Source organism: Prinia subflava, chromosome 17 (genome assembly GCF_021018805.1).
Source record: "Prinia subflava isolate CZ2003 ecotype Zambia chromosome 17, Cam_Psub_1.2, whole genome shotgun sequence".
NCBI classification, from domain to species: domain Eukaryota; kingdom Metazoa; phylum Chordata; class Aves; order Passeriformes; family Cisticolidae; genus Prinia; species Prinia subflava.
Genome location: NC_086263.1, coordinates 9692474 through 9714221, shown reverse-complemented (window position 1 = coordinate 9714221; position 21748 = coordinate 9692474). Strand labels below are relative to the sequence as shown.

Sequence of the window (21748 nt, the reverse complement as noted above, 5' to 3'; positions counted from 1 at the left end):
TACTTAGTATGCCAAATTTGCTAAGCAAGATCAACACTGCCACGTGAGCCTCAAAAGAACTTGCCACCTAAAGATATCAAAAAACTTCCTATCCAACACAGCTCGTCTTCTTGCCATGTTTTTCAGAATTATTGAATACTTACACACACAAGTACAAGGGATTAAAACAAGTTTACTGTGCTGGATATACATAGACAGCACCATAACATAAGGGAAAAAGCTGTAGCTCAGCATTAAACCACTAGCAGCTCAACAGGACCATGTTTCTCATCCTTCCAATTTCAATCACTCCTGTGTGTTCTGGAAGCACCTCATGCACCCCAATTCATCCAATTGCAGGGGAAAAAAAGAAAAAAAAGGAGTTTTGAGATCAATTGCTAAAAGTCTAAAAAATTACTAAAACCTTAAAAAATCCAAATAACTGCTATTCCAACTGCAGTGATCAAAAGCTTCCTGACACTTTCCTAAAAAACCTTTTCACTAAAAACACCTATTTAGCCACGTTTTCTATTCCATCATGCTTCCTTCACATTCCTTCCTTCCTGTCTCTTCTCTGTGCTTTGCCACTGCCCACTCCAGGCCCTGGAGCACAAGAATTGTGATGTACAGGGGTTCTGAGCTGCTCACTTGGCCCAGCCTCTGCATGGAACTGCAGAGGGAACATTGTCCTGTCTGCCCAGCCCCTGAGTATTTGTGTGCACAAAGAAAAAAACACCACCATGTCTAGGAGATGCTCAGCTCTACCAAGTAAGAACTCTTTAAGTAAGCCAGACTTTAATATCAAGGTTATGTTTAACTGACTGTAATATATAATTTTCTAAAACCAAGTTTTAGTTCACTTGGAATAGAATAATGAGCACAGACTTATTTTCCATTCCAAAGAAATTACCTAACTACACTCAAATTTGTAAAACTACCACTTTAACTGTCAAGCTTACTGCCCCCAGTTAAAGTGAAAATCTATTTCATCCCCTTAAGTAAAATCCTTTCCAGATTACTCTGCAGGATCATGACAACTTCTGGCATAAATAATCAGGCATCAAACAAGGATATTATTTTTTCCTGTATACCTAAAGTAGGGCAATCTTTAAAAGCTACTCCATCTTCAAATTTGAAGTTGGATTAAATCATGTAACTATTTTAAAACATGGCAGCAATTAAATCTGATGGACTCTACAAAATGCAACTCTTTCCAGGATCCTTTTACAGAAACTCCAATTTGAATAGTATGTTTAAAAACCAGTAAGAAGTATTCTATTGAAAAACTTTAAAAAAACCTTATCTGTTAACCTTAGGCACAGAGTTTTTAATTGTTAGCAAACCCAGAACATTTCACTTTGATCAGTCACTTAAAAAGTTCAGGCATTTCCTCCATTTGGAAAAGAAGGATTTTATCAGCACTTCTGCCTCATTAATTTACCACAGCTAATACATTTCAGCAAAAGAGCAGCATGGAAAAATATAGTTATTTAAGGTCACAGATTAATTGATATTTCTCTAAAAACTCAAGTTCATGCTAACTAATTTAAATTGCCTGAGGCACCTAGAAGCAGCTTTTGCACCTGAGTTTAAAGGAAAATTCTGAAGCAGTGAAACTGGTAAAAAAAGACTTTGTTGAAACTTACAAATGCAAACTATCTTATTTCTGAAAAACTTATTCTTTAGCAATATCCTTGCACTTCTGACTTCATTTCTGTCTTGGCATTTCCCAAGGAACTTTGCTTTGGGTGACACAACAAACCTTAAAAGCAGCTACTGAGCCAATGTTTAGACAGCCACTTGGACTTTGGGGTTTGTTTGGTAAAACAATTCAAGTCTCCCCAGACCATGGATCCAAGTTTTTGTCTCTCATGGCTCTGTACATGCCCCCTTCCTCACAACGTTCACGGACATTCCAAGGAATGCAGGGGCTGAGCAAGGCTTTGTGCTGCCCCTCCCATTCCAGGGACCATGTGGCACTGGGAGCAGTGGGAACACCCTTCAGTGTGTTGCTAGCTTTTCTTTTGGTGCCCAGGAAGCAGAAGGCAGCTGCCTGGGGGTGTAGAAACAGCATGAGAAAGGAAATAAAAGGGTAAGGATGTAGGGAAAAGAAGAATACCATAATAGAAGGGATCGAGAAGAGAATCAAACCGAAAATTATAGTTATTAGAATACACACGACAGATATCAGAAGTGAGCCAACATTGCATTTTAGCACAAAGCAGCACAGCGTGGGTAAAATTTGGGCACTCTGGAGGTTAGGGACAAGGCAGAAGGCAAGAAATTCTTCCATTTTCCTCAATTAACATTTTCACATAAATGGTAATAAAAGCACATTAAGACTGCAGACAGCAAATATTTTGGATGTGATACTGGCACGTGCATGTGATGCTGGACTGTGATAAAAAGCTCCCTGCTATGACACCCTCTGCCCTCCAAGCTCCCTGCTGAAGGCAGACTGAAGGGGACAGGTAATTCCATTATCAAAGAACAGGCATTTGCCTCTTCAGAACACTCCACAAGCACTTAGACCATACATGATAAACTGAAAAGAGTACAAACAAAATGTTGCAATTGTGGTTCCTCTTAAAAAACAAACCAAAGCCTTCTTAAATTCTGGTTAATCAAGAAACTTCCCAGAAAGCAAAAGAATCATTTCATGAGCAAAGGGCAGTAAATATACCACAAACAATTCACACCAGGGGAAAAACAACTGCAGCATGTCGTATAAGTGCACTTACCAAGTCACAGAACTCAAAAACTAGGAGATAAGGAATGGCTTCCACACATTGCCCAATACACTGGAGAACATTTGGATGCTGAAGAATGCTGGAGTGAAAAAATACAGTTTAAGCCAGAGAGATCACAGCAGAATGCAACACACTGAAATCCCTACCAGAAGTTTCAACACATAGCATTGGAGGGGGGTGGCAGGAACAGAAGGTGCAAGAACCAAAGCCACAGACTCCATTTGTACCTTTGTACTGCTGAAGGGTATCACTGACAGCAGCCAAAACTCAGAGGATCTCAAACCCACAAAAGCCAGGATTGCCACATGAGAGTCACACCCATCCTCCCACAACCCCTCATACCAAAAACAAAAGCATGCAACTCATGAATTGCACCAAGGTACAGAGCTGGCTAAAAGATAAACCTTTTTTAGCCAGATTAGTTCCCAGACAGATTGGTTACTTTTCCTAAACTGCTCCAAAACCACTTGTGCCAACGCAGCAGAAGGCATGAAATTTCTTCTGACAAATGCCAATAACCTAAGCCTGAATGCAAATATAGCCAGGATGTTAGAAAGCACCAAGAGGAGAAAGCTCTTCACTGACCAATCTTTTACAGCACATCCACAAGGTAAAGCACTCCAAGTTATGTGAACATAACTTATACTCACTTTGGGTTGAGTGTATTTCACATTTTATAGACAAACATTACAGTTATATGGGAGGTCAAGTAGAGACAGTAACACTGAACAAATGCAATAGCCATAATTTATCTGCAGCAGAACGAAGCTGTGAAACATTACTTACTAATACGGTTCTCCATTTCTCAAGAATTGTTCTTGCTCCTTGGGACCTGCACTCGCCTTTAACTCCTTCACTATTACCCTTGCTACACTAGTGCCTGTGTAAATCTCTCCAAGGAGAACCTGAAAGAGAGAATGTGTCTTTAATTAGAGGGGAAAAAACATTTGTAGTCTTCCTGCATTAAAAAACCAACCAAGAGCTAAAAACATGTTGCAGGAAAGATTTTTTGGCTTTTTTACAAACACAAATAGAGCTCTGACAATTAAATATACATACTTAAATCCTGACAACTGATCTACACGTCAGCTTTCAGAAAACATGTTTTCTAGTGAAGATCACTTATTTACCTAATTTTTGTCCTAAAAAGAATTGGTAAAAACAGGAGTGTATTAAATAAAATCTATGAAAGTGAAATGTTTAATTCATCTCTAGTAAGAATCGACAGGTAAATTTTAAAAGCACAGATCAGTGCTGTGATTACAGCTAAGAAATGCAAGGAAATATCTAATTTCAACTAAAATTTTTCTTCACATTTTTTTCTACTACCATTTTAAAGTAAATACAGAGGCCTAGTCAGCTGGGAATAAGCCTCAGTCTGTGCAGTATGGAGAGATAACTCCTCACCTTTCCAAACCAGCCATTTCCAATTTCCTGGATGTAGTTTAGACTCTGACGTGCAACTTGAGACTTTGATCCATCTGTCAAACAAGGAAACAAATTAACAAGTATCAAACCACTCAGAGGGCCAGCTAGCAACTGCTGAGGAAATAAGGCAAGCTTTTACAAGATTAATTCCCAATTGGGAATAAATTCAGCCCAAGCACTAAACCCTAGTCAGATGTACATAAAGTAGGAGGGTAATGTTGTGACAACAGCACTCAAGTGAAACATTTCTCAGGTCCAGCTTCTAAATTACCCCAGAACACACTCCCAGCAAAACCACAGCGATTGTCCTGATGAAACGTGAGCTTACAGGTTTTTAACACACTCAGCAAGAAAGCAAAAAGCTAAGTTCTGCTTCCAATATAAAAGTGTATTATAGCCTGTAGCTGGGTAGAGAAAATAACCTAGTTACAAAAGTCTCCTATGTAAATAAAATAGAAAACCCAAGACAAAACTCATTGTTTGTACATCTTAACATTTACAATTACAGAGTTACTGTTTTATGAGAAAAGGTTTGACTGCTTGATTCTTCAGCCCAACTGCCCTACTTGTAGCTACCATCTGGAAGGAGGACATTTTTCAACTAAAAATACTTCACGTAAGAGCCCGGAGAGGACAGAAAAGAAAATCCAGATCTTGGCAGAGGGTGGGCAGTAACAATGGCAGACCTCATTCACCAGAAGAGATTCAGCAGTGTTGATCCCTCTGCTGCCCAACTGGTTAGGAACACTAATTGATTTAAACAAAACCTTTTATTGTCTGAGAGCTCTAGCCCATAAATTTATTCCCATAAATTACATTTAGAGCAGTATTATTGTACTGGAAGAGCCAAAGCTGTGTAATTCACTGCCAGTGTGCTCCTAAGCACGGTGAAGGCCACAGCAGTGCACCCACATTTTATCCAAGGACTCAGGCACTTTGCCTTACTTCTGGCAAAACACTTGTTGTGACAGCTTAATTTTAACAATTATGGCTACAAAGAAGAGCTGACATAAAATTTTTCATCCATAATTTTTCCCAGTTCTTTAAAATACTGAGTCATTTGTACAACTGTGTCATTTGTATTAAAGGCACCCTGACAGTTTCTTGAAATTAGTACAGGAATTCTACTAGAAGCTTCCCTGAATATCTAATGATCAAGAAACATAAGTAGTATGTAAAATTATGTGAAACAGCACAATATGAGAGTAAGTATTTTGGGCTAAACTCTGCTTATAATATGATAAGACACTTAAGTTTCCTTTTACAAAAATTGTATTTTAAAGAATACATTCCAAAACCCCTTCCACACAGGGAGATGAAACCTAATGCTCTGTCTTACCAAGATCACATCTACTGCACAAATAGTCTACAGTGACATCAAGAAAGTGATGCAGCTGAGCAGTAGCACTGCTGTCAAGTAAAGGAGTCACTCTTACTTCTATTTAAGGGTGGTGGTTAAAATCCAATGACAACTTAGCCATGAAGAAAACCACTAAAGAGCAGGAGTCACAAATGTCCCAGGGTGCTTCAAACCCTTCAGGTATATAGAGATATAATGACAGCAATCTAGAGAGGGGGTTTAAGGCAGTTTTGTTCTCTTAAGCTCTTTTACCCTGCCACAGGTTAACATCTTAGAAGTCGTATTTCCCCTTTTATCCTTTACCCTACAAAATATATTGGCTCTGTTTATGCAAATTTGTAACAAGTTGTTTCTTACAGTAAAGTCAAACATAATCAGCCACACTCCATTTTAGACACTGAAAATGCCTAATTTTGTTTTTGCATTGAAAATCAGTATTTTACCTGCACGAGATGGAAACTGGGAGGGAGTTGGTAAAGCAATATTGGGAACTGAAAGAGTAAACACTTCAGCTGGAGACTGAACAGATGGAGTATCTTCTGCTGGAGGTGTAAAATCTATTTCATCATCAAAGTTATCTTCAAATTCCTAAACAAAAGAAGCCTTAGTAAACAAGCTGATCCTTGCCTTTAAATAAGCACTAATACACTTCTTTCAGTTTGAATGAGCACTGCTAAGGAAGCTTAGCTTTTTTCCAAGGATAGTGACAGACATTTAGTGTTCTATTCCTTATTTTCCATTAATTGCTGCCTTAAAGAGATGAAAGCATTGCTTTTAATTATCAAGGGGTTTTTGTTTAGTTGGGGTTTGGTGGGTTTGGTGGTTTGGGTTTTGTTGGTGTTGTTGGTTTTTTTGCTTTGTTTTGTCATTACTTTAAATGCTAGCCCTGGCTTTGAATGAATTACCATGAACTGCTGAGGCCAAATATTCTCCATTTAGAAATGAGAGCAAAACTCAATTTTAGGAACACTGATTACACATGTTCCAAAAGTAACAATTCTCTGATGACAATTTCTCAAGAGTTTTGCTACAGTGGATATGCATCTTCAGTATTCTTATTGGACAGGAGTGTCCTAAACCCCACCTGTAGACTAAGAAAAAAACAAAACACAAAAAAACAAGGAAAAGGTTCTTTACAGCAGAATTGTCTCAAAGATGCAACTTTTCCTACTGATCCTGATAGCTAGTTACTATTTTGAAAAGGCATTAAAGACCTTTACTGCAGCAGGGGGCAATAAGTTAAAATACATGGCTGCATCAGGACTCCACAGCCTGTAGGAATACAGGCACTGGCTGTTTCAGAAGAGAGGATGTACAGTGACACTGCAGAGTATTAGCACAACTAATCAAGCATTCTGAATATCTGGATTCAGCTGAGAATATCACTTGTACACACATTGATAACTTCAGGTCTTACCTTGAAATCTATCTCAGGGTCTTTACAGCAGGAGACACAGTTTGCCAGCAGAATGACCAAGACCACCAGAGTGCACAGAGACAGAATCACAAAAGATGAGGGAACTTCAGCTGTAGCTCCTTCCCCTAGAAATAAAGATATATGCAGTATTATATAAACATGTTTAGCACCCTAAGGAATTCCTTCAAAACATATTATCCACCTGCATTTATTGAAAAATGGGAGTCTGAATATTTAATCCCATGGGTGTGATCAAAGCTAAGAAGAAACTGAACAGAGAGGCCAGACTGTCAAAACAGATCTGTGCTTCACCACCTGCCTGCACCATTCTGGACTCACTTGGTTGCAGCTAAGAGACCTCAGCCAACGTGATTTACTGAAGTTTATGATGAACAATGATAGCACCAACCTTTGGGATTCAGTTTAAGTCAGTAAATTTATACAAATATCCAAACACATAGAGTAGAAATCAGGTATTTCGGAAGACATTTCCCATGAGCTAAAATACCTGACGTACAAGAACAGGCAGCTAGAAGAAATCCTCACCTAAACTGCAAACAAATGTAAAATATATCACTATAGGACAGCACTCTCTCTTTCAATAAATGTATTTGTGACAGTCTGCCAAACACACAAGTTGCTGTCACAAGTGCAATGGATGTAATCAGCTCCAAACCCTTTCTGGTCCTTGTGATTCACCAGGTGATTTGTCTCCATTTCAAGATCTTTAGCTTTCTAGCTGTTTCACAAACACTTCCAAATAATTTTCCAAAATTTTATAATATAAACATTCTACAACACATTTCCTGAGATTAAGTCAGGTCTTAATCTAAAAAGCCTCAAATGGCATTTTAGAAAAATCTTAAGTTATTGCCAGGGGCATTAAACCAATTTTCCTCCCTGTTTTTTATCTTCAGTAGAGAACAAAGACACGTGGTTCCCTAGGAGACCAGAGCACACATCTCAAGGAGTTATTCTGTTGTTGCTGTTTCTTTTCAAACAGGTACTGCCACAGGGATCAGAAGAGTAGTTGAACCACATCTGATTAAAATATATTTAGCTATTACATCACTGTCAGTTTAACAATGTCAGGTGACCTGGGCTGACTGGATTTTACGATGGCATTTCAGTATCAATGGAAACATCTGGTGTAAATGAAGCCTCAAAAATAAGAAAAGCAGAAGCTGATCACTAGTTAAGGGCCACACAAACTTCTCCACCTAGCTTTTAAACCTTAAAAAACCTGCAAAAATTAAGACATCTGCAGGAAAAGCTACAGCTTTTCATCAAGTTCCACTGAACACTTACAGAATATTTACTTATTTAATTAAAATAATTAGATGTAAAGACTAAATCGACAAAATGAAAATCCTGCTTTGAAGTGTCAGCACACTTCCAGAAGGTCACATTTTCTGCACAATCAGGAATATTATCAATACAACAAATAAAAGTTAGCAAAAATGGAAGGTTTTCAAACAAGCGATTCTGTTTCTAGTTTCCATAATGGCTTTGGCATTCAAACCTCATTAGGGACTGGGAATACTTCACTGCAGATATTGAGCATTGTTCAAACACAGATCAACAATGATGTGAGGCCACTCACCAGATATTAGTCACAATTCTGAAGAGAACAAAATATCTCTGAAGAAGGCTCTCAATAGAACAATTTATATTCATATAAATCAAGTCTTCTACATAATCAATGAATATTTTTCCACTTCTAAGCATCAACAAGAAAAAAGGGGAAGATAACAGCTGACTTGTGTTTACTTCCTCCAGATGTTCAGCAGCCTTACTAAAGAGACTGAAAATTACCTGAGCACCAAATACAAGCATTCTGTGAAGTCATTAATTAGTTAAATTACTATAACAAACACACACAGGTAAAACAGCTGTAGAGAAAATTTAAGAAATTCCTTTTAACTCCTAATTGAAACCAAATAATAAAATGTAGCTTCACTACAAAAAAAGTATTTATGTTACCCGGTATTACAAATTAAAATTATTTCAGACATTTTTCTAAACCCATCACACCTGATTTCCAAACAACTTCCTCATCTTCACCCACAACTTCACTGAAAAAGGAAGTCAAACTCACCTCAGACCAGCTAATGAACAGATGCAGATTCTCCCTAACAAACACCCAGAAACACATCACAATCACAATATATTCCTCCCAATAGAAGATCAAGACTCTTGTACCCCTCCAAATGTTTCATGCATTTGGGAAAGTTGGCCAGGCAAATCCCTGCACACTGAACTCAGGCACCAAGAGCGTTGTCATTACTCACAGACTGCATCTCTGCTATTTGAGGACTTAACTTCAGACCAGGTCCTTAAGAGGGGGGTATAAAGCACCTCAGCCAAAAAACGCTATCAAACTTTATTTTGGATTTCTAGTACACTCTAAGGTCTCTTTTGGCTTACAGGAATTTTACAGTGACTTCCTGTTCCCCACAGAAACTGAGCATTGTCCCTCCTCACCAGAATCTTCTACTCCAAACACACCATCTTCCATGGGGCCTTTTGGACCAGCCTCTACCAAAACCTGAAGCAGCTCTTCAGAGTTTGCTTTATTTCCCTCAATCCCACTGTTTCTTTTCAGAACCTGCCCAGGGGGTTGTGTCCCCAGAAGTAAATCCACTGCAAGTACAGCTGGTCACGATGGTACCTCCACCTACAAACCCTGCACTATCCCAGCTACAGCAGCACAACCACAACTGGATTTACACAAACATTACCACGCTCACTCCAACTCAGGATCACCACTTGTGACCTCCAGCACTTACAGGTTATCACAGCAAACCCAACTAGAAGGATTGGAGCTCCTGATGATCTTATGCACAACTTATTAACACAAAGTGAAACATTTATTTAACTCAAAGTGGTTTATTGAACTCAAAGTGAGACATGATGAGCACTATCAATCATTAGCTGCATTTATTGCACATGTTAGATACGCTGCATATGTATTCAGACACTTCATATGGAAAAGACAACATTGTTGCTGGAATTCCTTCTGTGAAGGAAAACACACATTTATCAAGCCTAAAGTCTAAGCCTTTTATGCAAGTTACACTATTCCTCATAAGGTAACCATCTCATTTAAGTGTCCTGTAAAGAACAGAGAAAAGAAAAATATTGCTGCTGTTCATTATGTTACTTCTTAGCCTTTAAAACCTTTTATAATTCCCTAGAAATGAAATCATGTGATCAAGCAGCAATTAATTGAAGACAGCAATATTTTCTTTTTAAAGCAAAGATCACCTTTGAAAAGGCAGCTAATCATTAATGGTAAGATGGAAGTCATCTAAACGTCCAAACACAAGGCAATTTTCACACAGAAAATTATGAACAGAAGCTTTAATACAAGAAAAATGCCAATTATCCTGGGCAAGTTTCTGCAACAGTTACAGAACAGCATTTCAGATGACTCACACAACTAAGAGCTACTTACAAAGAATTACAGAATCCATCTCTGTTTGGATAAACTTTGAAATTTCTTACATAGTAATTAATAAGTAATATTTTTAATTTGCAGGGGGGGTTAAAAATGAATGTAAAATTAAGTATTAAATTATGTCAACCTGCAATTGGGCTAAAATTTATTTTAAGTGAAGCTATTTTAATAGCTTCAGTGACAGAAGCCACTGATTAGGGGTATTGGAACTGGTCTTTGTGACAAAATGCCGAAAATCTGCTGCAGTACAACCACATTTGCATTTCTCAACTATTTCCACCAAATGATTAATTCACTGGAGCTTAGTAAAATGGAACTAGAAGATGTTTAATACCCCCTTTTATTTGTAAATTGTGAAAATATGAAGGAATGACAGTTATTTGTTTTATGATCTTGACTGAAAAAAGCAATCAGCAAGAAATCCATTCTAATTAATGCTGAGGACCATTTTATATAGTCATCACACAAGAATTTTCCTAAATTAAAAAACATAAATTGAAATAATTTTAATATAAACCTGGATAAAATTCAATGAACAGTGAGAATTCCACATTACAGAATTTAAGATTCTTAATATCATACATTCCAGAGAAGTTAATAGATTTACTCAGCATATCAGTTCAAGACCCTGCCACATTTACTGTAACCCTATGCAGTAACAACCTAAGGCATCTTAATATCCATCCAGAAGTCAGAATCTGTTCTTTGGGAAAGGAACCCCCAAACAGATTAAAAACTACTCTCTCTAACATGCCAAGGGTAAAAAGCTCCCTGTCAGCTAATACAAACTGTCTAGACTAGCTTGCTTTGGTATATCCAAACTACTTAAGCCAGAGGAAGAGGCCTGGATTATATCAGCCCTGTATTAAAATAAGCAGAAGATGAAGTTCAGCTGCATCACTCTATGTGCTACTGCAAGGTTAGCACGACATAATGGTGTACAGAGCTCTGTGCTAGGACATGTTCCACCCCAAAATGGCATCTAGAGGGTCCTAAATTATCTACACAGAAAATCAGGTACTCTTTCAAAGCTTCACAGGATTAAATACATCCATGTTATTTACCCACGTTTTAGAAGTACACGGTATCATAAAGAATTCAAAGCCCTGGCTGAGGGGCTTTGAATTTAATTAGCAGCTACTGAAGCAGGTTCCTCAGCTCCTCTGAAGATTTCCTAAGCAAGCTCTTCACTAAAGCCTAAATTTGAGCACAGCACACGTGAAGTCAAAGGCTGTACACAGGCAAGTACACGAACAGGCTCACTGAGGAAACAATGATCAACTGTGTTGGCATTCTCAGGATCAAGTACAGACCTGAGAACACACGTCAGTATTTATTACAATGTTTCACGGGCTGGAAAATGTTATTTTCATATAAAGCATATTTCAAAGCCACTTCTATAGGCCAGGATTCCCTATACCTTCCGAAGTTTCTTTTAAATCTCCTTTCTTCATAAGACAGTTCTCCAACCACCAAATGCAACCCATAAGCAAACACACGTCCTTTTTCACTAGAACTGTTTCCCTTCTCTATCCCATTTCTCAGTCTGCCCACAATACCCTCAAATACCCTCATCCACCTGTGGCATCCTTTGGTATCATTAATTACAAGTAATGAGATCCAAGTAGCCAAACATTCCATCTATATTTACTTGTCAAGCAGCAGCCTCCGCTCAGGACAACACAGGACCAGGTGTAGCTGCACATACATGAGGGATGCTGGGCTTGCTTTTTTCCTACCTCCTCCTACAGATTATGGAAGGCCAGGATGCCTAAACTCTTTATTTGGTTCAATGTGAGTGATCACATTATTAAGGTCTCCACCTTCAGAAACCTGGGCTAAAAAATGCATGATCCCACACAGTTCTAAGCTCGGGGAAAAAGCAAAGCAAAGGTATATTCCAGACATTACCGAGTGCACTCATAAAAGACATTCACTACTGTGATAAAGGCAGCGTAAGGCACAGATAAATTAAGCATTATTAGGGCACACTGAACTTCAAGGGAGCATCTGATTTTTAGCTTTCAGCACAGTAGTTGCTATGCGACAACAGTCCCACTGCATAAGCAAGAGCCCATTTCCTTTCAAGAGCAGCTATATAACTGGCACTAATAGCTATAACTATTTCCAGCACAAATCTAGCATGACAGCAATCACTTAAACTGTCTCTTGGACACACTCAAATTATATGATCATGAACTAAGATGCTACTTTATGACACCAAGTCAGAACAGCGCAGTCCTTAAAATACTAACATATGACCAAATCTAATTTTGTTCCCTAGCTATACCCAGGGCACCTTTCATAAACTTTGTCAGTTTACTTACTCTGCTTTTAACAAATATTAAAGCAACCACATTTAAAAGTGTAATATCATCCTAATTTATAGTGGTTTTGACAAATATGATTTTGAAAGCTATCCCAACTTTCCTAAATAATGCTGTCATTCTCTTCTATGCCAGCAATTAAGTGGGAAAGTGCTATCGACTCCTACCCAGCTCTTCACAAGTCAGATTCAGATCATTATCTTTCCCTCATAAAGAGTTTCTCCTGCATTTATTTACTCCCTGAAATCTTCAGAGGTTTGCTACTAATAAGCACAAAACCATACAGACAGAACCAGGCCTATAAATTCAGATAGCCTGCAGGTAACAGCCAAACACTAAGCTAAACCTCTATCCAAAATTATTTTAGACACATCTATTGTGTAATGCCTGATTTGTATGACAAGGTAAAGCACAACAGACATTGCAGCTCCTTCATTTCACAACAAAACAACCCAACCAAACTCAAGCACATTCCATTCGTTACTGCATTTCTGTAAACTCAATTTTTCCCTGCTATGCTCCATTTAACAACTGAGCCAAAAAAAGCATCATTTTAAGATTAAGTTTCAGAAGAAATGGGTACAGTACCATTATTCAGTTGTGCAATGCTATATCACAGTGGGCTTTAAAATACTATATTAGAAGGGCATTCAAATCACCAGCCTTCAACTGAGATACAGCACATGCAAACAGAAGGTTTGAAGGAGTGCTATTTGCAATTCAGACATTCTTTTGAAAATAAAATGAACAGAATTTTAGTGTGAGAGAGACACTCCAAATTCCAATCAGCCCTTTGCTTTGAATGGCCATTACAGTACAGCATCAGTACTACAGGAAGAAACATTCCCAAGGTCTCAAAGACTTTCATCGATTTGCTGTTCTCAATACAATGGCAGCACCTTAGTGAAATCTAAAATGGTTCCAAATGCCCAAAGTATCTCAAGCAGAGATTGGAAATGCTCTTTCACTGAGCAAATCCCAAAGAACAGACACACAGCACTGCTTAAGGAACTTTTATGTTTCTCAGTTTACACCTGAATTTTTCACCATTCAGATTTTTAGTACTTAAAACACTCAACTAAAGCAAAGATGTTTACTATCTTAAAACAATAACCTGGAACAAACTGTTGAAAATCTTAACTGAAGAGTTATTTCAAAAGTCTGTCTTCTCATGACATTATTGCTGCCCTCACATTGGATAATGCAAATGTCTACTGCATTACTAACAAAAGTAACCTTCACTATTACATACCCTTTTGCAAAAGCACTTTTATCATCTGATTTTGTTTTTCATTCTCTGGAAAATCCTACTTTCTAGATATGGTCTCAAGGAAAAAAGAACTCTTAGAGACTTAAAGCTACAGCTTTAGTCATTAGTTGTGCACAAGTGTACTTAATCTTTCTGAAATCAAGAAGCAGTAACTAACAATAACTAACAGTAACTAACAAGTCAATAAAACAATTTCCCGGCTAAATCTGAATTTGTCACATGGCCTAAACCAAAGTCTGGCACTCAGAAAGATATAAGTAAAATGACAAGACTTTTCAGCAGCAGTGTGGGGGAAAAAATAATCAAAAGTCAAATAAATTTGGAAGTCTGTTCCCATATCCTTCGAGACAGAAATTGAGGCATTTCATCTTTTGACTTGTCCATTACAATCCCTGCCTTACCCTACAACTCCATGAGGTCCCTCATGGGGCAGGTGAGTGGGATGAAAGGCCAAGGCACATGCACAGACAAGTCTTCTGAAAAGCCAACAGCTTTTCCTCTTTACACCAATTCACCATCAGCAGTAAGGGTAACGAAGACAACAACATGGCCATTTCTTACAGAGTTTTCCCCATGAAACAATAAAAACCCCTCTGACACTCGTCCAACCCATCTTGAGTACTGGATACATTTCTACAGCGTCAAAAGGCAGTTGCACAGTTAAATGTGTGTTTTGTGGACACATGACCCTGAAATATCACTGTCCTATGCAATAAGTTACAATATTTCAAGAAGAAATTTTAGCTACTTCATATCATAACTGGATGGGTAATTTCATGTCAAAAATTCTTGGCAAATTATCTCTGTCCTCCCATTTGTCCTTAAAAAGAACAGGAGTCTATCCTGCAGTATAAGCCAACATTTTTTCAAACTACTTTATCTCCTGCTCCCCCTAAATGCTTTTACAACATGCTTCAAATGAGTTTCTCCATGTGCTTCAATCACTTTGTGTGTTAGGGTGCCACAGGTTACGTATCCTAAAGCAAGAACATCCAGGGCCATGCTGGACTCTCCCAGAGCACAGCATCTTGGAACAACACTGCTCTGATCCTCCTCTTTTCTGAGCACTTGTCCTGGCCTGCATCCTGGCTGAACAGTAACTACCAAAACTCTGAGTTGGGATTAGTTTTACATTACTGACCTTATTCTATTATCCTACAAGTCTTCCCAGTAATGTCAGAGAATTACTCACACAACAGCATACTGCTCAATTTTAATAAGGACTAAATATAGGCTGCTACTTCAAGTGTTTACAGAGTGAGATCTGTTTGAAGTTTCAGTGCTAGAATCTCATGTTTGCACAAAGGCATCTTAAGACAAGGTAAAAAATATCCATGTTAAATAATTATGTGTCTTATGCCTTCATGGCAGTGTTTCTGGAAAATCTGGGCAGCATTATCATCTTGCAAATGTATCACTGATTCTTAATTGCATGCATGTATGTATGTGTGTGCACAAATGTAGATACACTCACAAAATTCTGCTGAGCAGACTTTATTCTGTACTGCTAGATGTTGGTTCTGACAATTAATTCCTGCTCAAGTACATTTTTTTTCCATCTGCTATACCATTTCTCCAACAGTGAGGCACAGGAGATGTAGGGGTTTATTTACCACAGACCACAGTAATTCGACGTAGCATGAGATGATCACACATCATGGTACCTCCAACCACCAGAAAAGTATTATCTGCAGCATGGAAACCAAAACAAAAGTATCTTTTTCTCCTACCATTTGATTGCAACACAAGCCATTAAGATACAATGCCTTTGAAGAGACTAAAGAAAAGAAATCCATAAATGCAACTTTCACGTGATGGGATTTTCCAGAATCTTGATTTTATATAGGTGCCTTTCCAATTCTAGTGTACAGCTGGGTTAAGAAATGCAGGAGAGAAAGGAGGCAGCAGCATTTTGTAAAAAGAGCTTATTAGATCTATTTCTCATCCCTATTCATAGCTAAAGGATCCCTGGGAAGAACAGGCCATCACCTAAGTGACTGATTTTGGAGAACTGGATCTGGTCTGCAGGCTCAAAGCTTAAATGTTAGCACTAAAAAAATCTACTGTTACTATTTTCTACACATCTTTCATTATCAAAGAATCTCAGGGTGCAGTGGTAGTGCCAGAAGAGTCATGTCACCGATAAGTCATTACAGTGAGGTTTTCTTACCAGGAAATAAACTTTTGTAAGTGTAGCAGTGTTGGACAAGGTGTTACTTTGTACAGGATTTCATACTGAAAATCCCTCAGAAGACAATTTACTGACAATGTGCTTCCCATCACTACCTTGTCTAAGCTATACATGGCACAGCACCTTGCTATAGACAGTGCTTAAAGCACATATGCAGACTGAAAGGGCTACCCTCACACATCTTGTACATTTCTGCTTATAAAAGTTGTCAAAATGTTTCTAGTATCTAGATGTTGCTCAAGACCTTTCATAACAGCAGCACAATGAAAACAAAGAGCTCATACAAGAGCAACAAAAGCCTTGAAGCTTTTGCACACTGTATCAAGCTCCAGACACTGAATGTCCAGACCAAACAGAAAGGCAGGCCCAAAATAAAACCTAAGGAAGACTCCAGTACTCCATGTGCTCTCCTTCTGCTGCAGAACTGCACTGTTAGTACTGAAACAGAACTGTGATTTTTGCAGCTCTGGCATTACACTGCCTGAGGCCCCTTTATCCCACGCAGATAAACCGGGTGTGAATAGTGACTGAAAGCAGACTACAGCAAGTCTCCAGAAAGTTACTCCCAATTATATTTACCTATCCAGAATGTTGGATCTCACAGAGTCTTTTTTTTTCCTTTTCTTATGCAGGGGCACAACCAGCACCCAACAATGGGCCCTTTCAGATCAATGCTCAGCACCTGATGCTGTAACAATAATCCTTCAGATAGTCTCTGATCAGTGCTATCTTAATATGTTGCAATGATACCTGAGGAATTATTAAATACACCCAAGCATTCAAGATGTGACAAATTGCTTCAGAAAGTGACCTCCTCCTATGAGGACTCCTTGAGTTGTAGCAAAGTCCAGACACTTTACAGCCACGGGCAGAGAAAGCAAACCAAGCCTGTGAACAAAGCTTGGCATGGAACATCCCTGCAGGCCAAAGTCAGGGTTGGCTTCTTACCTCAGAGTCAAACTCACAGATAGAAACAAAAGATAAAAGACAAATTTCCAGCTTTAGTCCTACAATTACTTGCCTGGGACAGAAGCTAGAAAAAGAAATACAGGGAGGAGTAAACAAGTTCAATGCTTGAAAGAGGAGGAAGCATAGATTACTCCCATGAAAGGCACATACCACAATTAAAATCCCCACTGTAAAAGCAAGATTTTTCTTTACTCACAGTGATCCGAGTTGCTAACTTGCATAAACTTAGAAAATGGCTTTTCTTATTACGTGCAAGAGTCACAGACATTTTACATTGTACCAAACCACAGGCCACAACTGCAATTTGGCCTCAGTCTGACAGAACTCCAAGTAAACATCAAGCCAAAACAATCCAAAAGCAACAATTTTCCCAGGAGTATATATGTACTACAGAGCTCATCTAGACACAAAAAATAAAAGTGCCTTCATTTCAAAGTTTTAACTTGCCATCTGACGCCAGCTGAATATTTAGATACTTCAGATTCATACAGCAGCATGAATATTTAGGTGCTCCAGATAAACATCTCTGGATACTATATACCAGCTTCTAATCACCTTCCTGGATCCTACACAACCAAGTCCATCAGCAGGAATGCCACTGACACCCAAGTGGGCCACAGCTCCAAAGCCAAGGTTCTCAAAAAGCAATCAGGCACCAAGTTCAGCTGCCTCACTTCAACTGACAGACTGTGAAATTAAACACACCTGCTAAAAATGCTACCACCTATTCAAGTTTTACAGGATAATAAAAGTATTTTTGAGTCCCTCTTCTTTGTATTTGCAAAGACTTGACAGAGCACAGAGATGATGAAAACACTTTGTCTGACATTACACACACACTTGATTCAGATGCTCAGTGGAATTAAGGTCAAGTGTGGAAATCCAAGTCAGAACTGAGATCCTAAATGTCCATGTAAAGCTTTAGCCCAGTAAAGCAGCCGTGGCAGTCTGTGATGCACTGTTTGGCTGCTAAACACTGCTGCAGAAAAGCACTGCCCAAATGTCCCTCCTTCAGCCACATGGCTGCTAGTGGAAATCACGTTAGGATGATGGAGAAAATCACCAATACTCTGCAGGCTCAAGACAACTTCAACACTTCAGTCTAGAAACTCCTTTCCAGCACAACTGCCCCAGCTCTCCTCCAGTAGAAAGTCAAACCTTAAATTCAGAACTATCACAGTACATATCAGTATCCTTCTTTTCCACTCACAGAATAAATTAAATCTAAGTTGGTTGAAGTATTTTTAGGCAGTGGCATCTTCAACAGCTTTGTTTTCATATTTCCTATAATAATTGCTATAAACCTTACCAGGAAAACAGTTCAAGCCTGATTTCCTTCACCTCCTCTCGTTATTGTTGGATAAAACCAAATTAGTTAAGAAATATAGAGTTGCAAGACAGATATGCAACACCTCATCAATGCATGCCTTCATCTGCAAGCACTATGAAGCCACACTTGAAGAGAGCAGCATCAATCCTCTCGATGGGGGCCCTGAGAACCTGACAGCTCCCCAGCATCCACTCTGGCAAACGTCCACAGCATTCCCACAAACTGGAGCATTTTTGCACAAGGAATGCAATCTAGTCATGCTAGAACCTGCCCATCACCACTTCCAGCATTCCAGCTTCCTCCCTAAACAAAAATTTTATTTATTATAGGTATACTCCATGAAATATTCCATAAAATTTCTTACAATAACTACAGGCACATTGCTCCTTTTTCTGGGAATCTCATCTTTCCTCCTACAAGCAACACACATAAAAATGTTTCTCCACTGCCAAAGAAGCAATCTCTCTTGCTAAGTGAAGAACTGTGGGATTCTAAAGTAATTTTGAAACCAGTTACTAATAACTCTATGAAAAGCCCATTAAATTCTTCTCAAGTTTTCAATCCATATGTGTCAGACCAAGTGTTACAGTCAACTGCAAAGCAACCTGTCACGGGACACCAGAGGGACATTCACAGTACGGCTGAATTGTTTTTAAACACAACCCGTGACTCTTAACCCTACAAAATAACATCACAGGTTTGTCTTCAGACAGGTATGACAGAGAAGGTTCAAGCTGAACCAGTCTCAGTGTCACCCACTGGGAAGATATTCAAAGGAAGGAAAAAGAAACAAAGGCCTTGTAGCCTTTCCCCTGGTCCCTGGAGCTCACACAGGTGATGGTGCAGCCTAAGAACCTGTTGCACTCACACCCACCAGGCACACATTATTCACATTATTTCAATCAGGAGAAAGCCCTCCCACCTAAAGGATGCCAGTGAAACTGGAAAAGGCTGCTAAGAAAACCCTAAAGTCTCAATATTAAATATCTATCAATAAAGTAATCCAAATACATTGTCTCTTACATGGGCAAAGACACAGGAGAAAGCAGCAGCTTCATTTCCTGGGGTTCACTGAGTTTGCCATGACAGCATCTGGACAGTTGGCTACACCTGAGATAACATCCATGTACACATACTTTGGCCTAAATATAACGAAAACTTATGTATAAAATTACCATATCTCATTCATATTGTATGAGCCCAATATCACAACATCATCAATATTTCTCTTAGCAGTACTGCAGTTGACATATCTTATTTAGCCTTTTAAAAACACAGAATTAAAAAAAAACAACACAAAAACAAGAACACTTTAATACTGTGTCCTGCAATTTGTCCAATCAGCTTTTCATTTTGAGAATAAAGCTTTTTACCAGTTCCATGGAAATTATGCTTTGTTCCCTCATCTTTGTAAGGTACATGCATAGTCCTCACAGGAAAGAGGAAATTGTACTAAAAAATAAAAGAACACTTTGGCATTTCCCTTTCAATAGAAAAATTAACTGCATTTCAAGGGAAGTAACACCCAGGAAAGGTATTATAAAATCTTTCATACAGAACTGATTCTGCTGTCTTACCTTACAGCTCAATGACAAATTAATATTATTTGGACAAACCTCAAGTATTTTATAAATGAAAAAAATTATCATTTAGTGTCAAAGGCAATAAAGATTTGACTGACAGTTTTCTCTTTTTCAGAAGTTTACTTTTATACGAAGTATGAAAAACCTCAAAGGAGGCTGATGGAGAGAGCGACTTATAAACGATATATAAATGTTCTGGGAAGGAAAAACTTAAAATGAGACACAGGTCCAAAAAAAGAGAAAATATGGGTTCCACTCCCAGTTTTGATACTTCGCGTGGAAGAGCAGCCAAATTACCTAATCTTTGTGCTTCGTATCTTTCCCTCCCCTCTGCTCCTGCTCCTCCCTCAACATCTTGTCTACTTCTGCTGTACAACTCCTCACGGCTAGAAGGGAATCTCAGCACACATTCCAACCAACACAACCCTAACAAAATTCAGTCTCCATACAATGTTATGTTTGCAAGCCCCAATGAAACGCCAACAATAAAAATTAACCATAGTTGATACTTGTGAGTCCTAATAAACCTCTGATCAGTCACTCCTACAACTGCGAGGACATTTTGTTTAGTTTGTGCTTTTAAGACAAAGAGGAAAGTAAGCAGGGAAATAGAAGGAAGTTAGCGTTACCTAACACACGAGAGAAATAAATGTGAACTGCACGACTATTTAGAGAGCTCGGCCCGGGGGGGCCTGAGGGGGGGGAATCCGCCTAATCTGACCGGAAAACAGGAAAGCACCGTCTGCCCTGAGGAGCCTCCACCCAGGAACGGGAGTCCCGATGATTCACAGGCAAAACCAGAAAAAGAAAAATCCTGCCGAGCTCTGTACAGGCGACAACAGCAGCACTATAGGAAGAAGGTCTGCAGTAAACACAGAGAGAAGAAGCCCGTGGCTCGGTGTCAGGGGTCTGCGCGATCCGCAGCGGGATCTCGCTCAGTGCCACGGGCAGAGCCATGACCTACAGCCGGGGAGCCCCATCTGCCCGCCGTGCCCTTCCCGACGCTTCGGCGGAGCCCTGCCCGCAGCACGGGGGAGGGACGGTGTCTCGAAACCCGCAGTGCCGCCGCTCCCGGGCCCCGCCGCGGAGCCGCACCCCCAGCCCCGCTTCCCCGCGCTCACCTGCACCTGCTGGCGGCAGCGGAGCCGCCTCGCCGCTCCCCACGAGCGGCCACAGCAGAAGGACGAGCCCGAGCAGGTGTCGCGGGCCGAGGAGCCGCGGGCCACCGCCCCCCCGCCGCCCGGCGCTCCCGCCGAGCCCCTCGCGCTGCCGCATGCCGCCCGCTCCCGGACCGAGGCCCGGCGCCGAACGAGGGGCTCGAGGTTTTCAGAGACTCCGGGGAGCCCCCGCGGCAGCCGCCGCCGCGCCCCGGCTCCGCGGCATCAGCCCCGTCGCCGCTCCTCTCACAGAGCCCCACCGGCCCCCGCCGCCGCCATCTTCCGGGCTACCTGACCGAGACGGGGCGGGGCGCGCCGGTGATTGACAGCCCGGTGCACCAGTCAAACCGCGCCTCACGCTCAGAAGGCGGTGCCACTGGATGGGCTAGGGCTAATCTATGATTGACAGCTGTATCAGCCAAACGCTTTGCAGAGGGCGAGCTAGGGCGAGAGAAGGCTGCGGCGCGAGAGCAGCGGCGCGCGGTTGCCAATCAAGCCGCGCTCCGAACGGCGGGATGAGGGCGGGG

The 21748-nt window shown here is 40.1% G+C and overlaps 1 protein-coding gene across 1 annotated transcript in view; it reads right to left on the bottom strand.

The window, feature by feature from the left end:
- The window catches only part of LMTK2 (lemur tyrosine kinase 2), a 41491-nt gene extending 19962 nt beyond the window's left edge, over window positions 1-21529 (bottom strand). Inside the window, exons 1-6 of the mRNA XM_063414118.1 lie at window positions 21186-21529; window positions 6935-7059; window positions 5961-6105; window positions 4137-4210; window positions 3516-3634; window positions 2721-2808 (exon numbers count right to left, since the gene is read on the bottom strand). Coding sequence (XP_063270188.1) covers window positions 2721-2808; window positions 3516-3634; window positions 4137-4210; window positions 5961-6105; window positions 6935-7059; window positions 21186-21339 — 705 coding nt within the window. The 5' untranslated portion in view covers window positions 21340-21529. The remainder of the gene's footprint in view (window positions 1-2720; window positions 2809-3515; window positions 3635-4136; window positions 4211-5960; window positions 6106-6934; window positions 7060-21185) is intronic.
- Window positions 21530-21748: the final 219 nt, after the last annotated feature.